The 21567-nt window shown below is 40.7% G+C and overlaps 1 protein-coding gene across 1 annotated transcript in view; it reads left to right on the top strand.

Moving 5' to 3' along the window:
• CSMD2 (CUB and Sushi multiple domains 2) overlaps window positions 1-21567 on the top strand; it is a 512122-nt gene that overhangs the window by 447587 nt on the left and 42968 nt on the right. Inside the window, 4 exon segments of the mRNA XM_033157666.1 lie at window positions 6659-6844; window positions 7642-7836; window positions 13107-13280; window positions 14509-14682. Coding sequence (XP_033013557.1) covers window positions 6659-6844; window positions 7642-7836; window positions 13107-13280; window positions 14509-14682 — 729 coding nt within the window.

Here is a 21567-nt window from a genome sequence, read left to right as displayed (position 1 = left end):
CTTGGAATTGCAGTTCAACCAAAATGATGGTTTTCACTTTTCGTCCTCCCCATTTTTTCTTCTTGTTGCAATATTGTTATTAATATTCTGCTCTTACACACCAAGTGGCCACCTACCCAGGGGATCCTTCAGATCCACAGCTGCTTAGCTTCACCACTGATGCAGCCTCAGATGATATGAGACCATTCACTTTGGCCTGCCTTCCCATTTTCTCTGCCACAATTGCTGTGTTTGTGTGTAACACTAAACCATGATTTGTTTAAGATGTGGTTTGTTTAGTCATGGGTTAATAATGAGTTGTCCTAAAGATGACTAAACAAAATATGGTTTCTTCTCTAAAGCTTGGCTTGTTCTTGCTCCATGCTTTTATAGTTTAATGACCATTTGGGGTGGGGTCGCCAAATTTAAGGAAATGTCCAGGGTTCACGTGTAAAACTAAGCTATAGTTAAAACAAACCCCGGTTCATAAGCCTCCAAAAAACTATGGCTTCAGCCTGTGGTTTGTTGACAGTAAACAAACCATAGTTAAGCTACTGGATAGGATCCAGAAGATCAAACAAACCTTGGTTTAATAAACCATGGTTTGGCTGACTAAACGTAAGGCCAGAAGTAAAACTATAACAACAGCAGCAGCAGCAGCAGCAACAACAACAACAACCAGGAGACAGGAGAGTGATATTTTTCAAGGCTGTCCCCAAGTTCTTACCAGTCCCTCAAGTTTCAATCCCAAAGCAAACTTGGGTTGTTTTCCTCACATGAAATGAGGGAAGGGAATTCAAAAAGAGTTTCTGCTAGATCAGCAAAATCCATTGTCACACAAGAACTACTGGATTATCAGATCTTTAATCAAGTGTTTCTGACTAAACATCCACTAGTAGTCTAAGTAGGGCATCGCTGCAAGAATCTTACTTACAGTACCTCCTTCTCATTGAAAAAGGAGAGAGCTCAGTCTAACAGAAGTGGGATGAAAGCAGCTAGTTTTGAGTGGAGCAGCAGAATTGGGCGGTGTGGCCTACTCAGCACTAGCTGGGGTAACCATGGTAACTGCAACTCTTTCAAATCCCACTGGGAGCAACATGTTAAAAAACCCACCGGTGTGAGCACATCTCCACCTGTGAAAGCAGGAATTAATTATCAGTGTCTTCTGAAACGAAGAGCCAGCTGATTTTTAGCTGCTGGAACCCAGGGCAGCCAAGTGATAATGTGCAGCAATTATCATCCCACCATCCCCAAAGCGCTGACTGCCCTGAAAGGGCATATTCCATTGAATAATGCCAGCTCCTGAGATGTTATAAAAAGAATTTAAAAAAAATCAAGTGGCAATGTGTGCCGCTTTTGGGGAATGAAGAAAGTTCCAGCTGAGCTTCCTACAGCTATATTGCATACAGCAGCACATGAAATCTCAGAGAGAAAATTATTATTATTATTATTATTATTATTATTATTATTATTATTATTATTATTCTCAGACTAGGTCAAGCTGTTGCCAGTGGTCACTTTTGCTGCTTACTGAAAACTCTTTCCAGGTTTCTCTGGACTTGTGATTTACCTTGGTACTTTTGCTGTGAAGTGTGTATTTCACTGTCACAGCACAGCACAAGGCATTGCATTTGGTTGTGGCTAAATGATCTACATGCAAGGAAGTGCTTGGGATTTGATGTGAGTGAATGTGCTGTCTGGAAGGAAGGAAGGAAGGAAGGAAGGAAGGAAGGAAGGAAGGAAGATTGTTCAGTCACCAGCCAACTTGTATTGAAAACACAGGTGGACTACTATCCCTCCTGTTGAAACATGGAAATCAGAACCCCGGTGCCTCCTGGCTCAACAACCTTCTCTTGTTTTTTGGAGTTTGCTAATGGCTTATTGGCTCTTCAAATCTTTGTCCTGATTCCTGCTTCATTTTCTTAGCACATCACAGTTACAAATACCACTATGCCAGCAGGTTTCTTCCAGTTGAAGACTGTAGGATCTCTTTCAGAGGAAAATACCGACTCTAGCTTCTCCCCTCAAAAAGCCATATATTTTTGTCCACTTTTACCTTACTCCTGGGGAGCAGTGCTCTCTGCTGGGTATCATGGAGGAGCAGATGGGAAATTTATTACCATCCTGAAAAACCAGGTTTCTCTGCTGCATGTAAACAGAGACTCATCATACCACATCCTGCCAAATTTGTCAAGCTGGGGTGTCATTTTGATGCCAAAGGGGTGCCTCCACCTTCTCTGATGAACCAGTAGCAGAGTCCATTTCTGCCTGACCATCTGTGGTAGAAGTGAAGTGGATGGAAGTCAAGGGCCGCCTTTAGTGGCTTAATGAACTTTTTGGTGAGCTGCAGCTGGTCTGGACAGGCCTGCGCTCAGACTAACTAGGTTGTATATTGACATAGGATTAGTGGAGATCATCCAACTGGAAGCTATGCAGGGCAATAGGAGCAAGCATGCCAGATGTTAAAAGATGGTTAATTAAAGTGTGGAATATCAGAGTTATGGAGCAGATAACTCAAGAGGGGCCAAAATGTCTGCAGTCGAGTAAAATTGTGATCATTCATTCTGACTCTTGGCGGGGTGGGGGAGCGGGGAATGGTTTGGAATTCAGATTTCAGAACACTGTTGCTGTGTGTGTGTGTGTTTTTTAAAAAAAGGATAAAAAACATTTGGGCTGCTGTAACAACTTGAGGAAAGCCTTTACAGTATTATAACAAAAGTAGTATTCTCATTCTCTCTCTCTCTATATATATATACATATACATATATATATATATATAATGGACCACAATATTTATACCATTTATATATCTAAAGCATTTTACCTTTGCTCTTAAGGTGAAAATGTGCTTTCCAAAGCCGCTTATAAATATCAGTGATAAGACAGCCCATGCCCTCAGGAACTGGAAGGGAGGAGGGAATAGGGGGGAGGGGGGAGAGAAGGAAAAAGCAAGCTCAGGCACTAGTTCCTAGTTATGAAGTTCAAGCTGAGCATCATCATCCTGATAGTTTTGCACTGTGGTTTCATGTATGTATATTAAACAGCATACACAAATATCTGGGCTGTCCACTTATACAGATATTTGCATGTAATGTTCAACACCTGCATAGCTTGTGTACAGAAAGGAATAAGGATGTGTGTTGATGGCCCCTGACTTTGGCCAGTGCTGTTAGGGATGGAGGAGAAATTTGATACAGTTTGCATTTAATTTTTTTTTAAGATTTTTTATTATTTTACAATAAAACAAAGAAAGAAAGAAAACATTACATAGACATAAACACAATAAAAACACAATACATAATAAACAATAATCAAAATAGGAATAATCACAATAACACCAAACAAAAAAGAACGTATACAAACCTTAACAAACATCTATCTTTGTACTTTTCTTATTTCTAACTTATCTTTTAGGGGACTTCCCCTGTTCCCTCCACTGCCTTTAAAGTCATATATACTCTTTAGGTAGCTTTATATCTTTTTCCAATAGCTTTTACCAAATCTCTTAATACTCTTTAAAATTATTTAATCTTGTATAAATCATCACTTATAGTCAATATCTTAAAGTGTTCTTGCACCATTAAATCATTCACATCATAAATTTCTTCTGAACAATTTTCCTAATATTAATCTGCTAAAGCCGATTCTTCTAATTAGTTCTGCTCAAATATTCAAATGTTCAGTTTTACACACTTAAGTAAATAGTCCTTAAATTTCTTCCAATCCTGCGACACCTTCTCCTCCCTCTGGTCTCGGATTCTAGCGGTCAGTTCAGCGAGTTCCATATAGTCCATTAACTTCATCTGCCATTCTTCCACTGTTGGGATCTCTTCACCCTTCCAGGTTCTTGCCAATAAAATTCTAGCAGCTGTTGTGGCATACATAAAAAAAACCTCTATCCTGACTGGGAATCTCTTCATTGGTCATGCTCAAAAGGAATGCCTCTGGTTTCTTACTAAAGGTAATTTTCATTACCTTCTTTAACTCGTTATAAATCTTATCCCAGAAAGCATTTACCCCAGGACATGACCACCACATATGAAAAAAGGTACCTTTCGTAGATTTACATTTCCAACACACATCAGACATTTTCGAATTCATCTTAGCTATCTTAACTGGTGTCAGATACCATCTATACAACATTTTCATTATATTCTCTCTTAAACTATTACAAGCAGTAAATTTGATACCTTTCTGCCACAATCTCTCCCAGTCATCCATCATGATATTATGACCCACGTCTTTCGCCCAATCTATCATTGTCGATTTAACCAATTCGTCTTTCGTATGCCACTCTAGCAACAAGTTATACATCTTGGAAAGGTTTTTAGAGTTCGATTCGATCAGTTCTGTTTCCAGTTTTGATTTTTCCATTTGAAAACCAATTTTCTTGTCTGATTTAAATGGATACAGTTTGCATTTAAAAGATTCTCTAATTCACGCCAGTCGGCTGCCCTTGCATGAATAACGAAGTGATCTGCTACAATTTGGGCTTCAAGCTTTGAGTGCTAGCTGACTGAGGGATGCTGAGCTGGAGAATATATGTTCCAAGTCTGGGTTCAGGTACAGCCACCACCGCCACCATTTGGCCCAGACACTAGTGTTTCCTTGATTTATATATACGGATGGGGCAAAATACCTGCTGAGCAGAAGGGCTGAGGGACAGCGTAAGCTGTCTACTGTGTGAGCTCTGAGCAGATATTTCAGAACATAGAAAGCTGCCATATGCTGTCTGACCACTGGTCCATCTAGCTCAGAATTGTCTACACTGACCTCTCCATGGTTTCAAGCAAGAGGTGCCCTTGGGGATTGAACCTAAGACCTTCTGCATGCAAAACAGATGCTATACCACTGAGCTACAGCCCTTCGCCTGGGCCAGCTCCACAGTTGTCCTGCACTGCAGTCGGAAAATGGCCCTCATGTTTTACATGGACAGGATGCACAAAATGAGCATCTAAAAAAGAGAGAGAAAAGAGCCTGTTTGCAGAAGTCCAGAAGAATCAGGCAGAAAAGTGGTTTGGGGGAAAAAAAAGAAAAGAAAAGAAATGGGCTGTATGGGGAGGTGGGGATGAGCTGCATACCAGGCCCTCCTGATTGTTTTGATCAGATAACACCTGAAGGTTAAAGAGATTACAGGACTGGAGCTGGAAGGGGCAAGGATTCCCAGGCGCCTGTTGCTGTTCCTGCTGCTGTTCCTGCTGCTGCTGTGTGAAATTGGTATTCATCACAAGCAGCCGTCTAGACGCCTGGCCTTGCCAAAGGATTTGCTGAGCTCCTTAGTGGCTCAGATGACATGCACACAATTATCATTGCAAAGCCAGAATGCGACTGATGACCCTTGTGCTGGCCAGTGAGATCCGTTTGTGCAGGGCTCTTCCCCCCCCCTCCTTATCCCAGCTGCCACTTCATTTCATCCTAAGTTTAAACAGCTTTCATGCTCCTTATGCCACTGAAGAGTGGGGCATTTGGCACTGTTTCAAGTGGATGGGGTGGATCTAGGGGCCCCACTGTAGGTAATGACACCCAGGGGTGAAACTGGGCTTTATATCAACCTGGTCAAAGACCCAGTTTGGCACACATACACCTGCATGCATTTGTGTACACACGTACACAGTCTGGGAACCTCAATGCCACTCACCTGGAGGTTTTATCCAGGGCAAAAAAAAAACCCAGCTAGCATCCCCCACTCCCATAGATATGGCACTGTGATATCCTTACAGTGTACTTTGTGTCATTTGCTACCTATATGACACTCCCCACCGAGGCTCTTATGAGAATTCATCTCCAGATGTCCGTTCCTGTCTACTGTCTGTTGTCCATTTGAACTCGGTCTGGATTTTTATATCATGAGCTTGAACTCTTTTTTACCTTCATTTGCCTTTCAGACCAGATACTTAAGCATCATACAACCAAGTGTAGTTCTGCCAACGCCACCTCCAGATCTGAAATAGATCTCCTTTCACTTCATTTTGGGCATTTGGATGTGTGGGGTTTGGAGGGGGCAGGGGGAACCCACAAAGCAAAATTAAAGAATGGGGCAAAATTATTTGGGCAGCAATAGGACTAGGGTGGAAATTAATTTCAGCTTGCTTTTAAAGGTAGACCTACTTAATTCGTACTTTCTTTGTTTGAAGGGAGGGACTTGTGATTATGGAGAGTTCCTTTTTTCCTTTTGAAAAAGAAAAGAAGAAAGAAAAACTAAAGAAGCTCCTTCTGCACTGCAGCTGAAAGTTCCCTCTTCCCCCGACCCCCCCCCCATTGTTTCATGGTTGAATCATGACCAACACAGCTGCCCCCTAATTTTTATTCACCTGCAAATAAGGTGCTGAAGTGGGGCCAGCTGTTTCAGACCCCACCCCTTTCTTTGCAACCACTGCTTACTCATTGGTCAAAGAAAGTTGTTGGGAAGGCAAAGAGAAGGAGTGGATTATCTCTACCACTTGCATTGATCTATATTTTAATTCCGAATTTTGCAATCACAGCATTGCTGCTTCATCAAAGCAGGCATTGTTAGAGGAAAAATTAGTGGGGAAGAAACCTCCGAACTTATGCTCATGTGCTTCTGGGGTGGGAGGTTTGCGGATAGGCAAGAAGGGCTACTTTTGGAATAATCCAATTAGAGAAGCAAAGAACTCAAGTAAGGTGCAAATGATGGCACACCTCACCATTTCCTTCCCAGCCCTCTCCTGCGGAGTTCCCAAAGCGCCAAAGAATGGGGTCGTTTTTGGCAAGGAGTATACAGTGGGCACCAAAGCAGTCTTCCAGTGCAAGCAGGGTTTCCACCTTCAAGCCCAGGAAGCATCCGGCATTGAGTGCCTGACAAACGGGCAGTGGAGTAATGGCAATAACCCTCTTCCATGCGTGGGTAAGTCCCCTTTTATGTAATGTTTCCCTTTTGGGGGTTATATGTTTGTTGAACTAAACATCTGGCATTATTTAAGAAGAATACAAGAGCTCTGTTGAATCAGACTAACGGTCTGTGTAGTTCAACATTCTGTTTCCATCAATGGCCAGTCATTCCTCTGGGAAGACTAGAAGCAGGGCATGAAAGTATAAACCTTCCTTTGTAGTCTGTCCCCATCATCTGGTGCTCAAGAATAAGGAGATTCCCTTTTCAGTTTGCATGGCTAATTACCTCTGATAGGCCTACCCTTCCTTGCCATTTGTCCTCCTCAGCATCTGGTCTGGATATATATTTCCTCCAGTCAGAGTTTCCAATAAGCTTTTCATCCATTAAGCTATTTCATCTTCCATGTTTGTTTGTTTGTTTGTTTATTTGGAATGTAAGAAGAAACAAACCCAAACTTCAGGCAGAAAAAAGTTCCCAGTGTGTCTTACAAACCATTAAACAATGACAAACTATCTAGTGTCACATGGGTAGCATTATACGGTTGGAATGAGGGTGCAATATCCTAATTGTGATGTGTTGCTTTTTGCTCCCTCCAAGCATCCCTCCCTGTGACCAACTCCCAACCACTTTCATGCATTGCCAAATATTTGAGCTCAGTAACGGTGGCAGAAGCAGCCATTTTGCCTTACTTGTAAGCTTCATCAGGTCACACAACTGGTCAATGTTCAGCTGTGGTGGTGGGTCTTTGGTCTGGTTTCTTGCAGGTAATTTTGTTAATTTTGTTTTCTTCTCTTTCCATGGCTGGTGCTCAGCGGTTAGCTGCCCTGATACTGGCAGCATTGCTGTGGAGCATGGTAGATGGAGGCTGATCTACGAGACCCAGTACCAGTACAATGCACAACTAATGTTGATCTGCGACCCCGGGTACTACTACACAGGGTACCGTGTCATCCACTGTCAAGCCAATGAGACCTGGAGCATAAGAGAGCCCAAGCCAACCTGCAGAAGTAAGCTAGCTGCCACCTTGGCATTTTAGTTGCTCAGAAATGAGAAGATAAAGATGACGAGGGATGGGCGAACATGCTGCAATGCGTTCCAATATCTATTTGCACTTTCATCTGATATATTCTGTTCTGCAGCAAATAGTTGATCTCACTCACTCCATTTCATTCACTAATGCAGAAATATTTGTTATGTAACATGGATCAGATATTCATATTTCATAAATCATGGAACTGTAGAGTTGGAAGGGACCCCCAATGGTCATCAATTTCAACATGATGCAATGCAGGAATCTCAACTAAAGCATCCATGACAGATGGCCATCTAACCTCTGCTTAAAAACCTCCAAAGAAGGAGAGTCCACAACCTCCCATGGGAACCCGTTCCACTGTCAAACAGCTTTTACTGTCAGAAAGTTCTTCTAGATCTCCTTTCTTGTAACTTGAATCCATTGGATTGCGTCCTACCTCCAGAGCTTGTTCCATTTTCCATGTAACAGCCCTTAAGATGTTTGAAGACAGCTATCATTTCTACTCTCAGTCTTCTCTTTTCCAAGCTAAATACCCAACTCCCTCAACTGTTCCTCATAAGACTCGTTTTCCAGACCCTTGAACATATTGGCTGCCCTTCTCTGAACATGTTCCAGCTTATCAATATCATTCTTAAATTGTAGAGCCCAGAACCATAAACATTATTTCAGGTGTGGTCTGGCCAAGGCAGAATAGAGCGGAACTATTATTTCCCTTTTAGCCACCAACAGATATTTGCAAATCAATTATCTTCCCTCCATGTTCCTTTTCATAGTTAATGACCATGAAACCTATCCATGTCTAGTCAGAAATAAACCTCTAGAAATAAATCAGTGATGCTTTCTCCCAGGTAAGAGGTTAATATTATAGCCACTCTCACTACCTTAGTTTCACAATGTCATTCCCCTCACTAAGGCATCAGGGAAGGGGGGGCAGAAGAAAAGGAGAAGTTTAATTTTAAAATGAGTTTTTAGAATGAGCAGTCAAATTCAGATGGTTATCCCCACTTTCACAAACATGCTAGGACTTTGAGGAGCAGATAAAATCTAGAGGTAACAAGGGATAATTTATTTTCATATGTAAAGAACAAGAATGAGTGATGAATTTTATTGGTTTCTGAAATTCACAATAAAAAGCAGAAAAAAGACTGTCATCCTAACCCCACTCACCTGGGAGTAAGCTTCACTAAATTCAATAGAATTTACTTCTGAGGAGACATACTTAGGAGTGCAGTCTCAAGTGCACATCAGCTGCTTTTTGGCAGCAACCTTCAGAAACTGGAAAAGTGTAAATAAAATGCATTGCAAATTAGTTTAAATATCTAATTACCTGTAGGCCTAGCAGGGGTTTCTAATACAGCCCATAATGTCATTTCCCCCCAAATCACCCCCAGCTACTCCATTATATATCCTGGGTGGGGCAAGGAAAAGAGGTGGCTGCAAAGGAATAATCGGGACCCTCAAAGTGCACTCCTGGTTATTCCTTGGCAAGCAAGATGTGCTGTCGGTACTTGACACAGCAAATCCTTTGCCTGCATGGTTAAATTGCATACAGGCAAAGAAAGCAGCAGCCATTGATCATCTGATCAGCAGTCGCTGCAAACCCCACTTCATTTGCCCCTGCGGTTTGATTTCAAACCACACGGACAAAAGAAGCATAAGAGAAACACTTCCTTTGCCTGTGCAGTTTGAAAGCAACCTCCCTGTTTTCATTTGTCAGCACAATTTGATTTCAAACCACAATAGCAAAGGAGAATCCTTCACCTCATGTCATTGTGATGCTCTGCCCACCTGTCAAACTGGCCCAGAGGAATTGGGAGAGGTCTGGATTAAGCCTGCTGGGCAGATCCAGTTCCCATTCCTGTTCTAAGAAATAATTCTTGGAGTGGTCGGTCAAGCTGGAGTTCTTGAACAATCGCATAAGCGAGAACAAGCATTGACCATTCAGAGCAATGTTCATTCCATAGACAGATACCCCCCCACACACACACACGCACACCTGCCTTTCACAGAGATCCATGTTTGGGCAGGGGATGCCTTTCATTGCCGACAGAATTGGTCACTAAAAGCACCCCAGCTCAGTCTTCTGTAAGCACTGCTTTTAAAAACAAATCAGAGGGTCTAGTCTGTCACTCACACCAAGCTAACAAGAGCAGAAGCTGTGACAGCTGTCTTGTAAGCCCTGACAAAAGTGTTGTGTTTTAAGCTCAGCATTTATGAAAAGTGTTGTCATCCTACACCCCCCCCATTGCCCTCCCATAAAAAAGGCTTCATATATAAAAAAAGAACATTTTCTCACTTTTGCAAGGACACATACTGTACTGCATAGCTATTCTAGCTTCCCCATTTTGTGGTGGAATAAATGAAGCCAAACCAAACTGTCAAGTAGAAATTGCTACTTAAATTAAAAAATCAGTTTACTATCCCAATCCCCATGAGAATCTGCACAGGAGCATAGCTGAGTGACAGGTGAGCTTTTGTGTAATGAGTAGGAATTGGGGGTGCAGAAGATTTGGTTCAATCGGCATTTTAACTGTGAACTGAAAGACAGCTAGTCTTTGAAACTCTCACTTCTCCAAATGTTGCAGTGCAGTTCTCCAACCAAAAAATGTGCACAGAAATTCACATTGCCTTCTAATATTTAGGGGAAAGTATGCATTAAAGTGCACACATTAGTGAAAAGAATGCATTATAAAGGTAAAGGGACCCCAACCATTAGATCCAGTCACAGACGACTCTGGGGTTGCAGCGCTCATCTCGCTTTATTGGCCGAGGGAGCTGGCGTACAGCTTCCGGGTCATGTGGACAACATGACTAAGCTGCTTCTGGCGAACCAGAGCAGTGCACAGGAACGCCGTTTACCTTCCCACCGGAGCAGTACCTATTTATCTACTTGCACTTTGACATGCTTTCGAACTGCTAGGTTGGCAGGAGCTGGGACCAAGCAATGGGAGCTCACCCCGTTGCAGGGATTCGAACCGCTGACCTTCTGATCGGCAAGCCCTGGGCTCTATTGCTTTGCAAAAGTCTGTATATTGTGAAAAATGCATACTAAAATCATGATAATTTTTTGTGGGGACTTTTTTAAAAGGCAGATTAGTGAGTGAACTGAATTTAAGATTAGAAAAATGAGAACCTGAAAGGAACAAAAATTAGCAGGTGCATCCATCCTTAATAATGAGCAGAGTTCATCACTGCTTTGCCAATTGCTTTGGCATAGATCTTGAAGAATATGCCTCTTTTTCTTTGAGGTCTTCTCTCTACTCACTCAGGTGCCCAAATCTGCCATATTAAAACTGTTCAGTAAGTTTTTGCCAAACAGATCTGTTAGTTGCTTTCAAAGAATTACCAAGCTGCAAATACAAGAATTCTTGATAAGAAAATGTTCTCATTTGTAGGAAATTCATGTCATAAGATGAAATGGAAGTCTTACAAAAGTATTTTGCACCCTAGATAACATATTTTCCACATAATTACTGCTGAGACAACCCTCACCCCCTCCCACTTTTGTGTGTCAATTCACAGGCCTTATTTTTTGGGGGGGTGGCAATTGGATGGTGTGTGCACATTTTTCTCCTCCTTCCCTTTGTCTCCCCAATCCTCAGCTGTGAAACAACAATATTCCACAAGCTTATTTGATTTCTGGTCCACAGGGCATCTGCAACCATTAGATCATCCAGAATGTCATCTGTTGATCTCATGGGCACATGGACGAAGTCAGTAGTTTAGTAAATGTGCATCTAATAGCAAATTTTTGCTGCTTTTGAACTCTGTACATACTAGGCAGAAATGTGCACATCACTACTATGGATTATGTCAGTGTTTTTCAACCACTGTTCCGCGGCACACTAGTGTGCCGCGATATGTTGCCTGGTGTGCCATGGGAAAAATTGAAAAATTCAAGAGAATTACTTTATATATAGTCAATATAGGCACAGAGTTAAATTTTTTAACATTTTCTAATGGTGGTGTGCCTCGTGATTTTTTTCATGAAACAAGTGTGCCTTTGCCCAAAAAAGGTTGAAAAACACTGGATTATGTGGTCAGCAAGCCAGGATTTGTCTTATGACAGCCTTCACTAACTTGGTGCCTTCTAGATGTTTTCTAGTACAACTCTCACCAAAAAGCACAACTGGCTGGAGATTGTAGGAGTTGTAGTCCAAATAACCAAAGGGCAACAAAGTGTTGATGGCAGTGCTATGGTAACACTAAAATATCTTCTTTGCCAGCTTTTCATAGCAATGGAGTATTTTTTGAGGAAAATACAGGGCTAAGGAAATTTATTTTCACGTAACAAGTTATAAAATGGCATGTAATATTGGTTGTGCTATAGTAGATTGGCTTCAGTTTTAATTTGGGTTTGTTTGTTTTTTGTATTCCTGGCTATACGCTGCACTGCTCCTTAATCCTAAACATTATGAGCATTGCTGGGCATCACTACCAGTGTATGGAGCCTCAAGGGGTGGGGGGGGGGGAGGGAGGGAGAGAGAGAGAGAGGCTGACTCTCTTTGGATTGTCTGATTAGCTCTGTGTGAGCACTAATTGATTCCGAAATACAGACTAAAAATAGCTGCGTGTACAGAGTCTCATTTTGTAATCTGAGCTGTAGAAGAACTTTGGAGGGAAATAACCTTTGATCTGTATTATGGGACTGGCAGAACACGATTATAATTAAGAGTTCTGGTGGCATCACTAGCAGTTTCTGTTTTGGTATACAAGCCCAAGGTTGCTCTGGCTCTTTAAAACTTCTGCTGCAAATTGACAGCTACCTGCAACTCATTTTATTTGTTTTCCTGTTCTACCTACCTGCATCTGTGTATGTAAAAAACAATGTGAGCTTCTTTGGAGATCATAGGTGATGAATCCATTAAGTTTAAATTGTGGACCACAGCACACCGCACCAGATAATTTACCTATTCTGTCAAGAGCTTCACACCACAGACATGCAGACACGTGGACATTTGTGCACACACACAAAACCCATTTGTGGTGCCTGACTTGGTCTGCAAGAAGCTGTATATAAATATTTTGCTAATTAGATTTTTACAAAACAAAACTTGTGGATGCCTTGAGTGAAGCATTCTCTGATGTTCAGTATGGTAGAAACTTCCTGCAAAAATGAGCTCTTTATGTAAGCAATCATTAATCCAGCTTTGTGAGCAGAGTATTCCTAGCAGGAGACTATTGCTTATTCCTTCTACCCAAGTTGCTTTGTCCTTCACTAGGATGTTTTCCCTCCCCCTCCAGTTATCTCCTGTGGAGATCTGCCTGTACCACCCAATGGGAACAAGATTGGGACCCTGACCATTTATGGTGCTACTGCCATCTTCTCCTGCAATACCGGTTACACCTTGGTGGGCTCACGTGTGCGGGAGTGCATGGCAAACGGCCTCTGGAGTGGATTGGAAGTGACATGCCTGGGTAGGTGCTTGAGTAATGTTTTGCTGCTTTTGAGATGCTAAACTGCACATTGTTTGTAGCCCTGATGAACACAATTAAAGCTGTATTTCTGCGGCATGTAGATTTGGAATGGAGGCTGCAAGCTTAAATCAAGCATTGGTTGATTAATCTCTAGTTGCCATTGCTAACCAGCTGGTATCTGAAACGCTGCATTGGCATGCACAGTAAAAGAAAATATATGTGGTTTTTCTTACTTGCATTACACTATTTAGTTTGTTTCTTAGATTGAAACTTACCTTGAACTTCCTTTATTATCTCTCCCTGCTGGGAAAAGCCAATGAATGATCTTAATAAAGCAACTAAGAGAACTGTAATGAATCCCATCAGTCCTTCTGACTACCTGATTGGGATATTTCTAACATTCTTGTGAAAGAACAGTTGCTTTGAGAATTTCTCCCCAGATGTTGGGGTTACCTGATGTTTGTCCTTGGAGTGGCATCAATTTATTAATGATAAGCTAATGATATAATGTTTTTATTGTTTCTAGCCAATAGCCAATATAATAATAAAAAAAACAGGACAATCCTGGAGTAAGTTCAACATAACAAGTTTTGGAACTGCAAATAATCTAAATTTAAATTGAGAAAGTTCCCCAAATCATTTAGACTTTAAAAAATTCCATTTGACACTGATTTTGGGGAAAAGAAAAAGTATGATTCATGTTTCTTACTGCTAGCATTACCTTATAAGTAACAAACTACCCTACATCTACCGCAGATGTATTAGAAATGCCCTATTCTTCTAATTTTATTTATTTCCAGCCTTGCGTCTGATTTGCAGGTGCCTATCCTTCTAGTATTTTTTCTCTTAGGGAAATTGTAGTGTCCCCTAGATATTTTGCAGTCCCATTGCCACCATCCCTGATCACTGCCTGCACTGGTTGGGAGTCAGGAGTCAAGCAACATCTGGAAGGTACCACAACTGGGTACCCACACTAGTTTAGCACTTTATGGTCTACATTTTCTACCTTACCTCTGCAAGATAAGCTCAAGTTTTTTTCAAAACGTACCCCAGAATTGCAATTATTTATACATTTATACCTCTAGTAGTAAAAAAGCAAGTGGTTTACAAAGAGATATTAAAATCATTAATAAAAAATCAAGTATAGGTTCAGAGGACCATATTCTGTTTTTAGGGAAAACCAATAGCTGTGTCTGATCCCCCCCCCCCCGGTTTGGTTTCTGCCTAGCGGGTCACTGTGGCGAACCTGGCCCCATCGTCAATGGCCAAATAAATGGTGAGAACTACAACTACCGGGGCAGTGTGGTGTACCAGTGTAACCCTGGCTTCCGACTCATTGGGATGTCTGTCCGGATCTGCCAGCAAGACCACCGCTGGTCTGGAAAGACTCCTGTCTGTGTGCGTAAGTATGTTGCTATCTTTACTATAGAGTTGTATGTGGTGCAGTCACGTCCCATCAGAAAGGGGCAAACAGGCAGGGTCAGCAGTGTTGGGTATCTGTCAAGGAAAAAAGTGGGTCCACTAGCAGGGGCCCTCCTGGACCTGCATTTCGAAGGGGCAGAAAACAGTTCAGGATTTTGTGAGGCGGGGTAGGTTTACCATTGTAGGGATGGGGAAGAAATTTGGGTTTACTTTCCATCATTGGGTAAACCTACCTAATTCACATTTCAAACATGCAGCAGTTACAGGTAGGTAGCCGTGTTGGTCTGCCATAGTCAAAACAAAATAATAAATAAATAAAAAATTCCTTCCAGTAGCACCTTAGAGACCACTGGAAGGATTTTTTTTATTTTTTATTTTGTTTTGTTTTTTTTCAAAATGCAGCACTCTTTCGAAATGTGCACATCTCCAAATTTTGCAAATGCATTTTTCCAACCAAACAACTAAACAAGAATGCAGGTATTTGGGGAAAGAGTGCATAAAGATGGAGAGTAATTCGGACTTCCGGTTAGGTGCCGAGTCAATGGCGGACGGGAGTCCGATGGCTCCGTCCTCCGTTAGGCGATAGGGATCTCCGTGCCTGCGCCACGGGTCCCTTAAAGCCACGGGAAGAGCGTCCCGTGGACCGACGGCTTCGTGGGTCCCAGACGTGCTGTCTCCGCTCCTGATTTACCCTCGTAAGGGGGAGAATCGGGTGAGCGGAGCCCCAGCACGGGACTGAAGAAGCGACTGCCTGCGGAGGATCAAAGCAGCGATCCCGCCAGACTTGAGCACCCGGCACTTCCTACATAGAAACTTCCAAAGAAACTCTGTAAGTTAAAATATTGGATTATTCTACAAGTTTAAAGAGCACTGCTTGCAGAGGAAACTTTAAAAGGAAGCCTGTTCCCTTTGAACTGTTTGCGCGAGCTTGGTAGCGCTAAAAGATCAAAGCCGCGGCTAACGGGAAAGTTTTGCGAACTCTGCCAAACTTCTTAAAAGTGATTTAAAAGTTGTTTAAAGTTTGTTTAAAGATCCAAAAACAGTTGATATGGCAAAAGAAGAAGCCCCTCACCCTCTGGATTAGGATTCCGGGTCAGTAGCGGGCTGGGATATATTGTTGCCATTTTTTCTTTGTTGGTGTTCCAGTGTTACAGTGACTGTTTACCAGTGGAGATACTTTGACTCTTTTGCAGCCAGATACAAGCTATTTTATAGACTTGGTGGTTACATTGCAAGTGAGAAACAGATACTGACTTGGGCTATTTAAAATAGACTCTTCTTGGCTTTAAGGAACTTATAACTTTTGAAAAATCTGAACTCTTGCCTAAAAGTTGGATTGCTGGACTGTTGTGGATTCCTGGCTCAGCAGCCTCTTTGTTCTCAGAAGCTAGCTGCAGGCCACCTGGTGTTTACTTTTGGGACTGTTGGTCTTCTGCTGTGAATGTCTGAGATTGTCACTACAGCAACTGGAGTGACCTTGAGATTACAGTTACAGAGCCCACAGGGAATGGAACTTAGATCTAAAGGAACTGGCTCTGAAAAAAGGAAAGGCTCTGTTTCCTTAACCCTGCAGGAACAAATGGAGAAATTGGTTGCAAGTGTTGCAGAAATTGCAGCAGGTTTGAAAAGCGTCACCGATGGGTTGAAGCAAACACAAGAATCGGTGAACACTATTGGTGCATCAGTGAATACCACAGTCAACTCTGCAATTGAAAAACTCCAAGTGGATATTAAGGCTGATATTAAAACCTCTACCCAGATTTTAGAAAAATCAATTGGTCAAATTGAGGAAAATGTAAAAAAGAACAGAGAAGAAATTAATAAAATTGGGCAGGAGGTGACTACGTTAAAAAAGGACTCTGAGGAAATCAAAGTGGTCAGAGAAAAAATAAAAAAGGTGGAGGAAAAACTGGACAATTTAGATTTGGAGCAGCTAGAAAATATTGGAACACGGCAGAGAACTGTGGAAGAGTCTCTTGCTTTTCTGCAACTACATCAGAGGGAAGGAAACATAAGAATAAGGGGTCTTCCAGAATTGGAGGGGGAAGACCTAAGAGCCTATATTGTGGAACTATTTTCAACTTTTTGGGAGTTAGAAGAGGTGAATGTCTCAGCACGCATAGTGAAGGCCTTCAGATTTGGACCAAGAGGCTCCAGAGGAAAGAAAAGCACTAAAACAGTCAGTGACTGTTTGATTGTGCTGCATGATAGATACGACAGAGATTATTTTCTGGATTTACACTACAGAAACAACCTGGTGGTACAGCAGAACAAAGTAATTTTTTATAAGGATATCCCCAGATTTTTTTTGGAAAAAAGAGCTCCTTATAACGACCTGGTGACGGAGCTAAGAAGAAGAAAAATCTCCTTCAGTTGGGAATTTCCAGAAGGCCTGGCATTTACGTTTGAAGGGAAAAAGATAAAAATAAGGTCCCTGGCGGAAAAGCAAAAGTTCTTGGACAAGCATCTGGAATTCTTTAAAGGAACCCCATTAGATCCAGCACAGCTCTACAAGTTTCCAGAGGTATTCCCACCACCGTCGGGATCACCAGGACCAAGCCAAGATCCAGAACAAGAAAAGAAAGGAGAGGCAACTGGAGGAGAGGAATAAACAAAGAAATGGCGCTCAAGTTAATGACTTGGAATGTTCGGGGATTGAACCAGAGACCAAAGAGACGCAGAGTATTTTACAGCATAGAAAAGAAGAATTTGGACATAATATGTTTACAGGAAACCCACATAGTCCGGCGTCACAGAAGACTACTACAGAACAAAAAATTAGGCCAAGAGTTCATATCATCGGACAAGGTCAAGAAGAGAGGAGTAGTGATTTATGCAAAGGAGAAATATAGCCCAAGACAGCTATTTAAAGATGAAGAAGGGAGATACATCGCAATTGAAATTAACGTACAAGGCGAAAAAATTTTGATTCTGGGACTTTATGCACCAAATGATGGAAAGTCGATTTTTTACAAAAAAATACATGATTTGCTGCTGGATTATTTGGACTATAAGGTAGTTTGCCTCGGAGATTTTAATGGGGCAGTTTCCACATTAATGGATAGATCTCAAAGAACAAAACTAACAAATGATGGGAAACTCCCAAAGACTTTTTTTGAAATGGTGGACAATCTGAATTTGGTGGACTCTTGGAGATTAAAAAACCCCACAGAAACAGAGGCAACGTACTTCAGTGAATCGCAGCAGTCATGGTCGAGGATAGATTATATCTGGATCTCGAATGAATTGGCTCCAAAATTACAAAAAGCAGAAATCGGTCCCAAAACGCTTTCAGACCATAATCCGGTGCAGGTAAATCTAAAAATGATTTCCAAGGATTCTTTCAGGTGGAGAATGGATGATGCATTGATGAGAGATACCAAGCTAGTAGAAAGAGCGGCGAAAAAGATGAAAGAATATTTTCAAATTAATTGGAACTCAGAAGTGGAGAAAAGGATTGCTTGGGATGCAAGTAAAGCAGTAATGAGAGGATTCCTCATTAGTGAAAAGGCAAAAAAGAAGAAACAACAAAATGCAGAAATGGAGAGATTGTTGAAATTAATCAAAGGAAAGGAAAAAGAATTAAGAGGACATCCCAGATGCGTCAAAATCCAAAAAGAAATTAAATACTTGCAATCTCAATATGCGAATATTATGAATCAAGATATCGAATGGAAAGTGAAAATGATGAAACAAAGAACATTTGAATCTGCAAATAAATGTGGAAAACTACTAGCTTGGCAATTAAAGAAAAGACAAAAGGCAAATGTCATCAGTAAATTGGTAGTAAATGGAAAAAATGTAGAGAAACCGGAGGAAATCAGATGGTGTTTTCAGAGATTCTATAAGCAACTGTACAAGGAGGAGAAGATAGATGAAGCAGAGATAGACCGATTTCTAGAAAAGAATGGATTGCAAAAGGTCCCAGAGGAAAAATTAATAACTCTCAACCACCCAATAACGACACAAGAAATAGAAGATGCAATAAACAACATGCAATTGGGGAAGGCTCCAGGACCGGATGGATTAACAGCAAAATATTATAAGACATTGAAAGACTGGCTATCACAGCCGTTAAGAGAAATTTGCAATGGAATACTAGAAGGAAATAGGGCACCAGAAACGTGGAAAGAAGCCTTTATCACACTGATATTAAAACCAGATACTGATAAGACTCTAATGAAAAACTACCGTCCAATATCCCTTTTGAATGTGGATTATAAAATTTTTGCAAATGTTCTGGCTACAAGGTTGAAAAGAGTGCTGAAAGATCATATTCATAGAGACCAAGCAGGTTTCTTACCAGGAAGACAAATAAGTAATAATACGAGAATTATTGTGGACATTTTAGAAAAACTGGAGAGAGATATAAATACAGATGCAGCACTATTGTTTGTTGATGCAGAGAAAGCTTTTGATAAAGTATCTTGGATATTTATGAAAAAGAATTTGGAAAAAATGGGAGTTGGAGAAAAATTCTTAAATGGCATTAAGGCCATTTATACAGAACAAAGAGCAAAAGTCATTGTGAACAGTGTGATATCGGAGGAGATTGAAGTAGAGAAAGGAACAAGACAAGGGTGCCCTATTTCCCCTTTACTTTTCATTACGGTCCTGGAAGTCCTTCTAAATATGATTCGGAAAGATAAACAGACAAAAGGAATTAAGGTGGGAGAGAAGGAATACAAATTACGCGCCTTCGCGGACGATTTGATGCTATCCCTGCAAGAACCAGAAAGCAGTGTCCCCAGAGCTTTGGAATTAATTGAACAATTTGGACTTGTAGCTGGCTTCAAATTAAATAAGCAGAAAACCAAAGTTTTAGGTAAAAATATGAGTGCAGAACAGATTCAAAGAATCCAAGAAGCCACAGGCCTCAATTTTGTCAAATCTGTAAAATATCTAGGTATCAATCTCACAAATAAGAACTTGAACCTGTATAAGGATAACTATGAAAAACTGTGGATGGAGATAAAAAAAGACATGGAGATCTGGACAAGACTTAAACTATCGTTAATGGGAAGAATAGCAGTGGTTAAAATGAATGTCCTACCAAGGATGCTGTTTTTATTCCAAGCCATACCAATTTTGGATAAACTAGACTGTTTTAAGAAATGGCAAAAGGACCTATCGAAATTTATATGGCAGGGCAAAAAGCCAAGAATAAAATTTAAGATCTTAACAGATTCTAAAGACAGAGGAGGCTTTGCCCTGCCAGACTTAAGACTTTACTTTGAAGCAGCGGCCTTTTGCTGGCTAAAAGATTGGTTTAAGTTAGAGAACGTCGATGTGTTGGACTTGGAAGGTCATGATAATATGTTTGGGTGGCACGCATACCTTTGGTACGACAAGGTTAAGATCCACAGAACTTTTAAGACTCATATAGTTAGAAAATCTTTGTATCAGGTTTGGACTAGATATAAAGACTTGTTAGAGAGAAAGACCCCTAGATGGATCTCTCCAGTGGAGGCCAAGGCCTATAAGAGACCGAACATGTCTGCAAACTGGTTAAGATATATGGACATATTGCAGCAGGAAGGGGACTCTTTTAAGCTAAAAAGCTATGATCAGGTGAAAAGCCAGGTCCCCGACTGGCTGCACTATCATCAGGTATTTGAAACATTTAAGATGGACAAAAAAGTTGGTTTTCAAGTAGAAAAATCAAAACTGGAAACAGAACTGATAGAATCGAACTTTAAGAACCTTTCCAAAATGTATAATCTTTTGCTAGAGTGGCATACGAAAGATGAACTGGTTAAATCATCAATGATAGATTGGGCGAAAGATATAGGACATAATATCATGATGGATGACTGGGAGAGATTGTGGCAAAAAGGTATCAAATTTACTGCTTGTCATAGTTTAAGAGAAAACATAATGAAAATGGTTTATAGATGGTATTTGACACCAGTTAAGATAGCTAAGATGAATACCAAAATGTCAGATGTATGTTGGAAATGTAAACATGCGAAAGGTACCTTTTATCATATGTGGTGGCTGTGCCCAGCGGTAAATGCTTTCTGGGATAAGATTTACAATGAGTTGAAGAAGGTAATGAAAGTTACCTTTTGTAAGAAACCAGAGGCATTTCTTCTGAGCATGACCAACGAAGAGATACCCAGTCAGGACAGAGTGTTTTTTATGTATGCCACAACAGCAGCTAGAATATTATTGGCAAGAACATGGAAAGGGGAAGAGATACCAACGGTGGAAGAATGGCAGATGAAGATGATGGAATACATGGAACTCGCAGAACTGACCGGCAGAATCCGAGACCAGAGGGAGGAGACGGTGTCACGAGAGTGGAAAAAATTTAAAGACTATTTAGTTAAATCAGTAAAATTGAATATTTGAGCAGAGATAAATTAGAGGCTTTAGTAGGGTTATATTTGATAAAACTGGCAAAAGAAAATTTTTGAATGAATGATTTATTTGTTAAATAGGAGTTAAGTTTTGACATTAAGATAAGATTTATAGTTGACTAAGATTATGATTGTGTAAAGTTAAGCATATCAAAAATTCGAGCAATTGTTAAATGAACAAGATATAAAGCTACCTTTAAGATGTTTTTGACTTTGAAGACAGTGGAGGGAATGGGGGAAGTCCCCAAATTAAGAAGTTAGTAACAAGGAAAGTATAAAGATAGGTAATGGTTAAGGTATGTATATGTTCTTTTTTCTTTTTATGTTTATTGGTATTGTTATTGTTATTGTTTTTATTGTTGTTTTTATGCCTTGTGTTGTTGTTTAATTTTGTTTTTTGGTGTTTTATTGGAAAATAATAAAACCTTATAAAAAACAAACAAACAACTAAACAAGAATGCAGGTATTTGGGGAAAGAGTGCATAAAGATGCATGCATTTGTA

Source organism: Lacerta agilis, chromosome 8 (assembly GCF_009819535.1).
Source record: "Lacerta agilis isolate rLacAgi1 chromosome 8, rLacAgi1.pri, whole genome shotgun sequence".
NCBI classification, from domain to species: domain Eukaryota; kingdom Metazoa; phylum Chordata; class Lepidosauria; order Squamata; family Lacertidae; genus Lacerta; species Lacerta agilis.
Note: the sequence above shows the minus strand (reverse complement) of the source record. Positions and strands in the feature narration are given on the sequence as shown.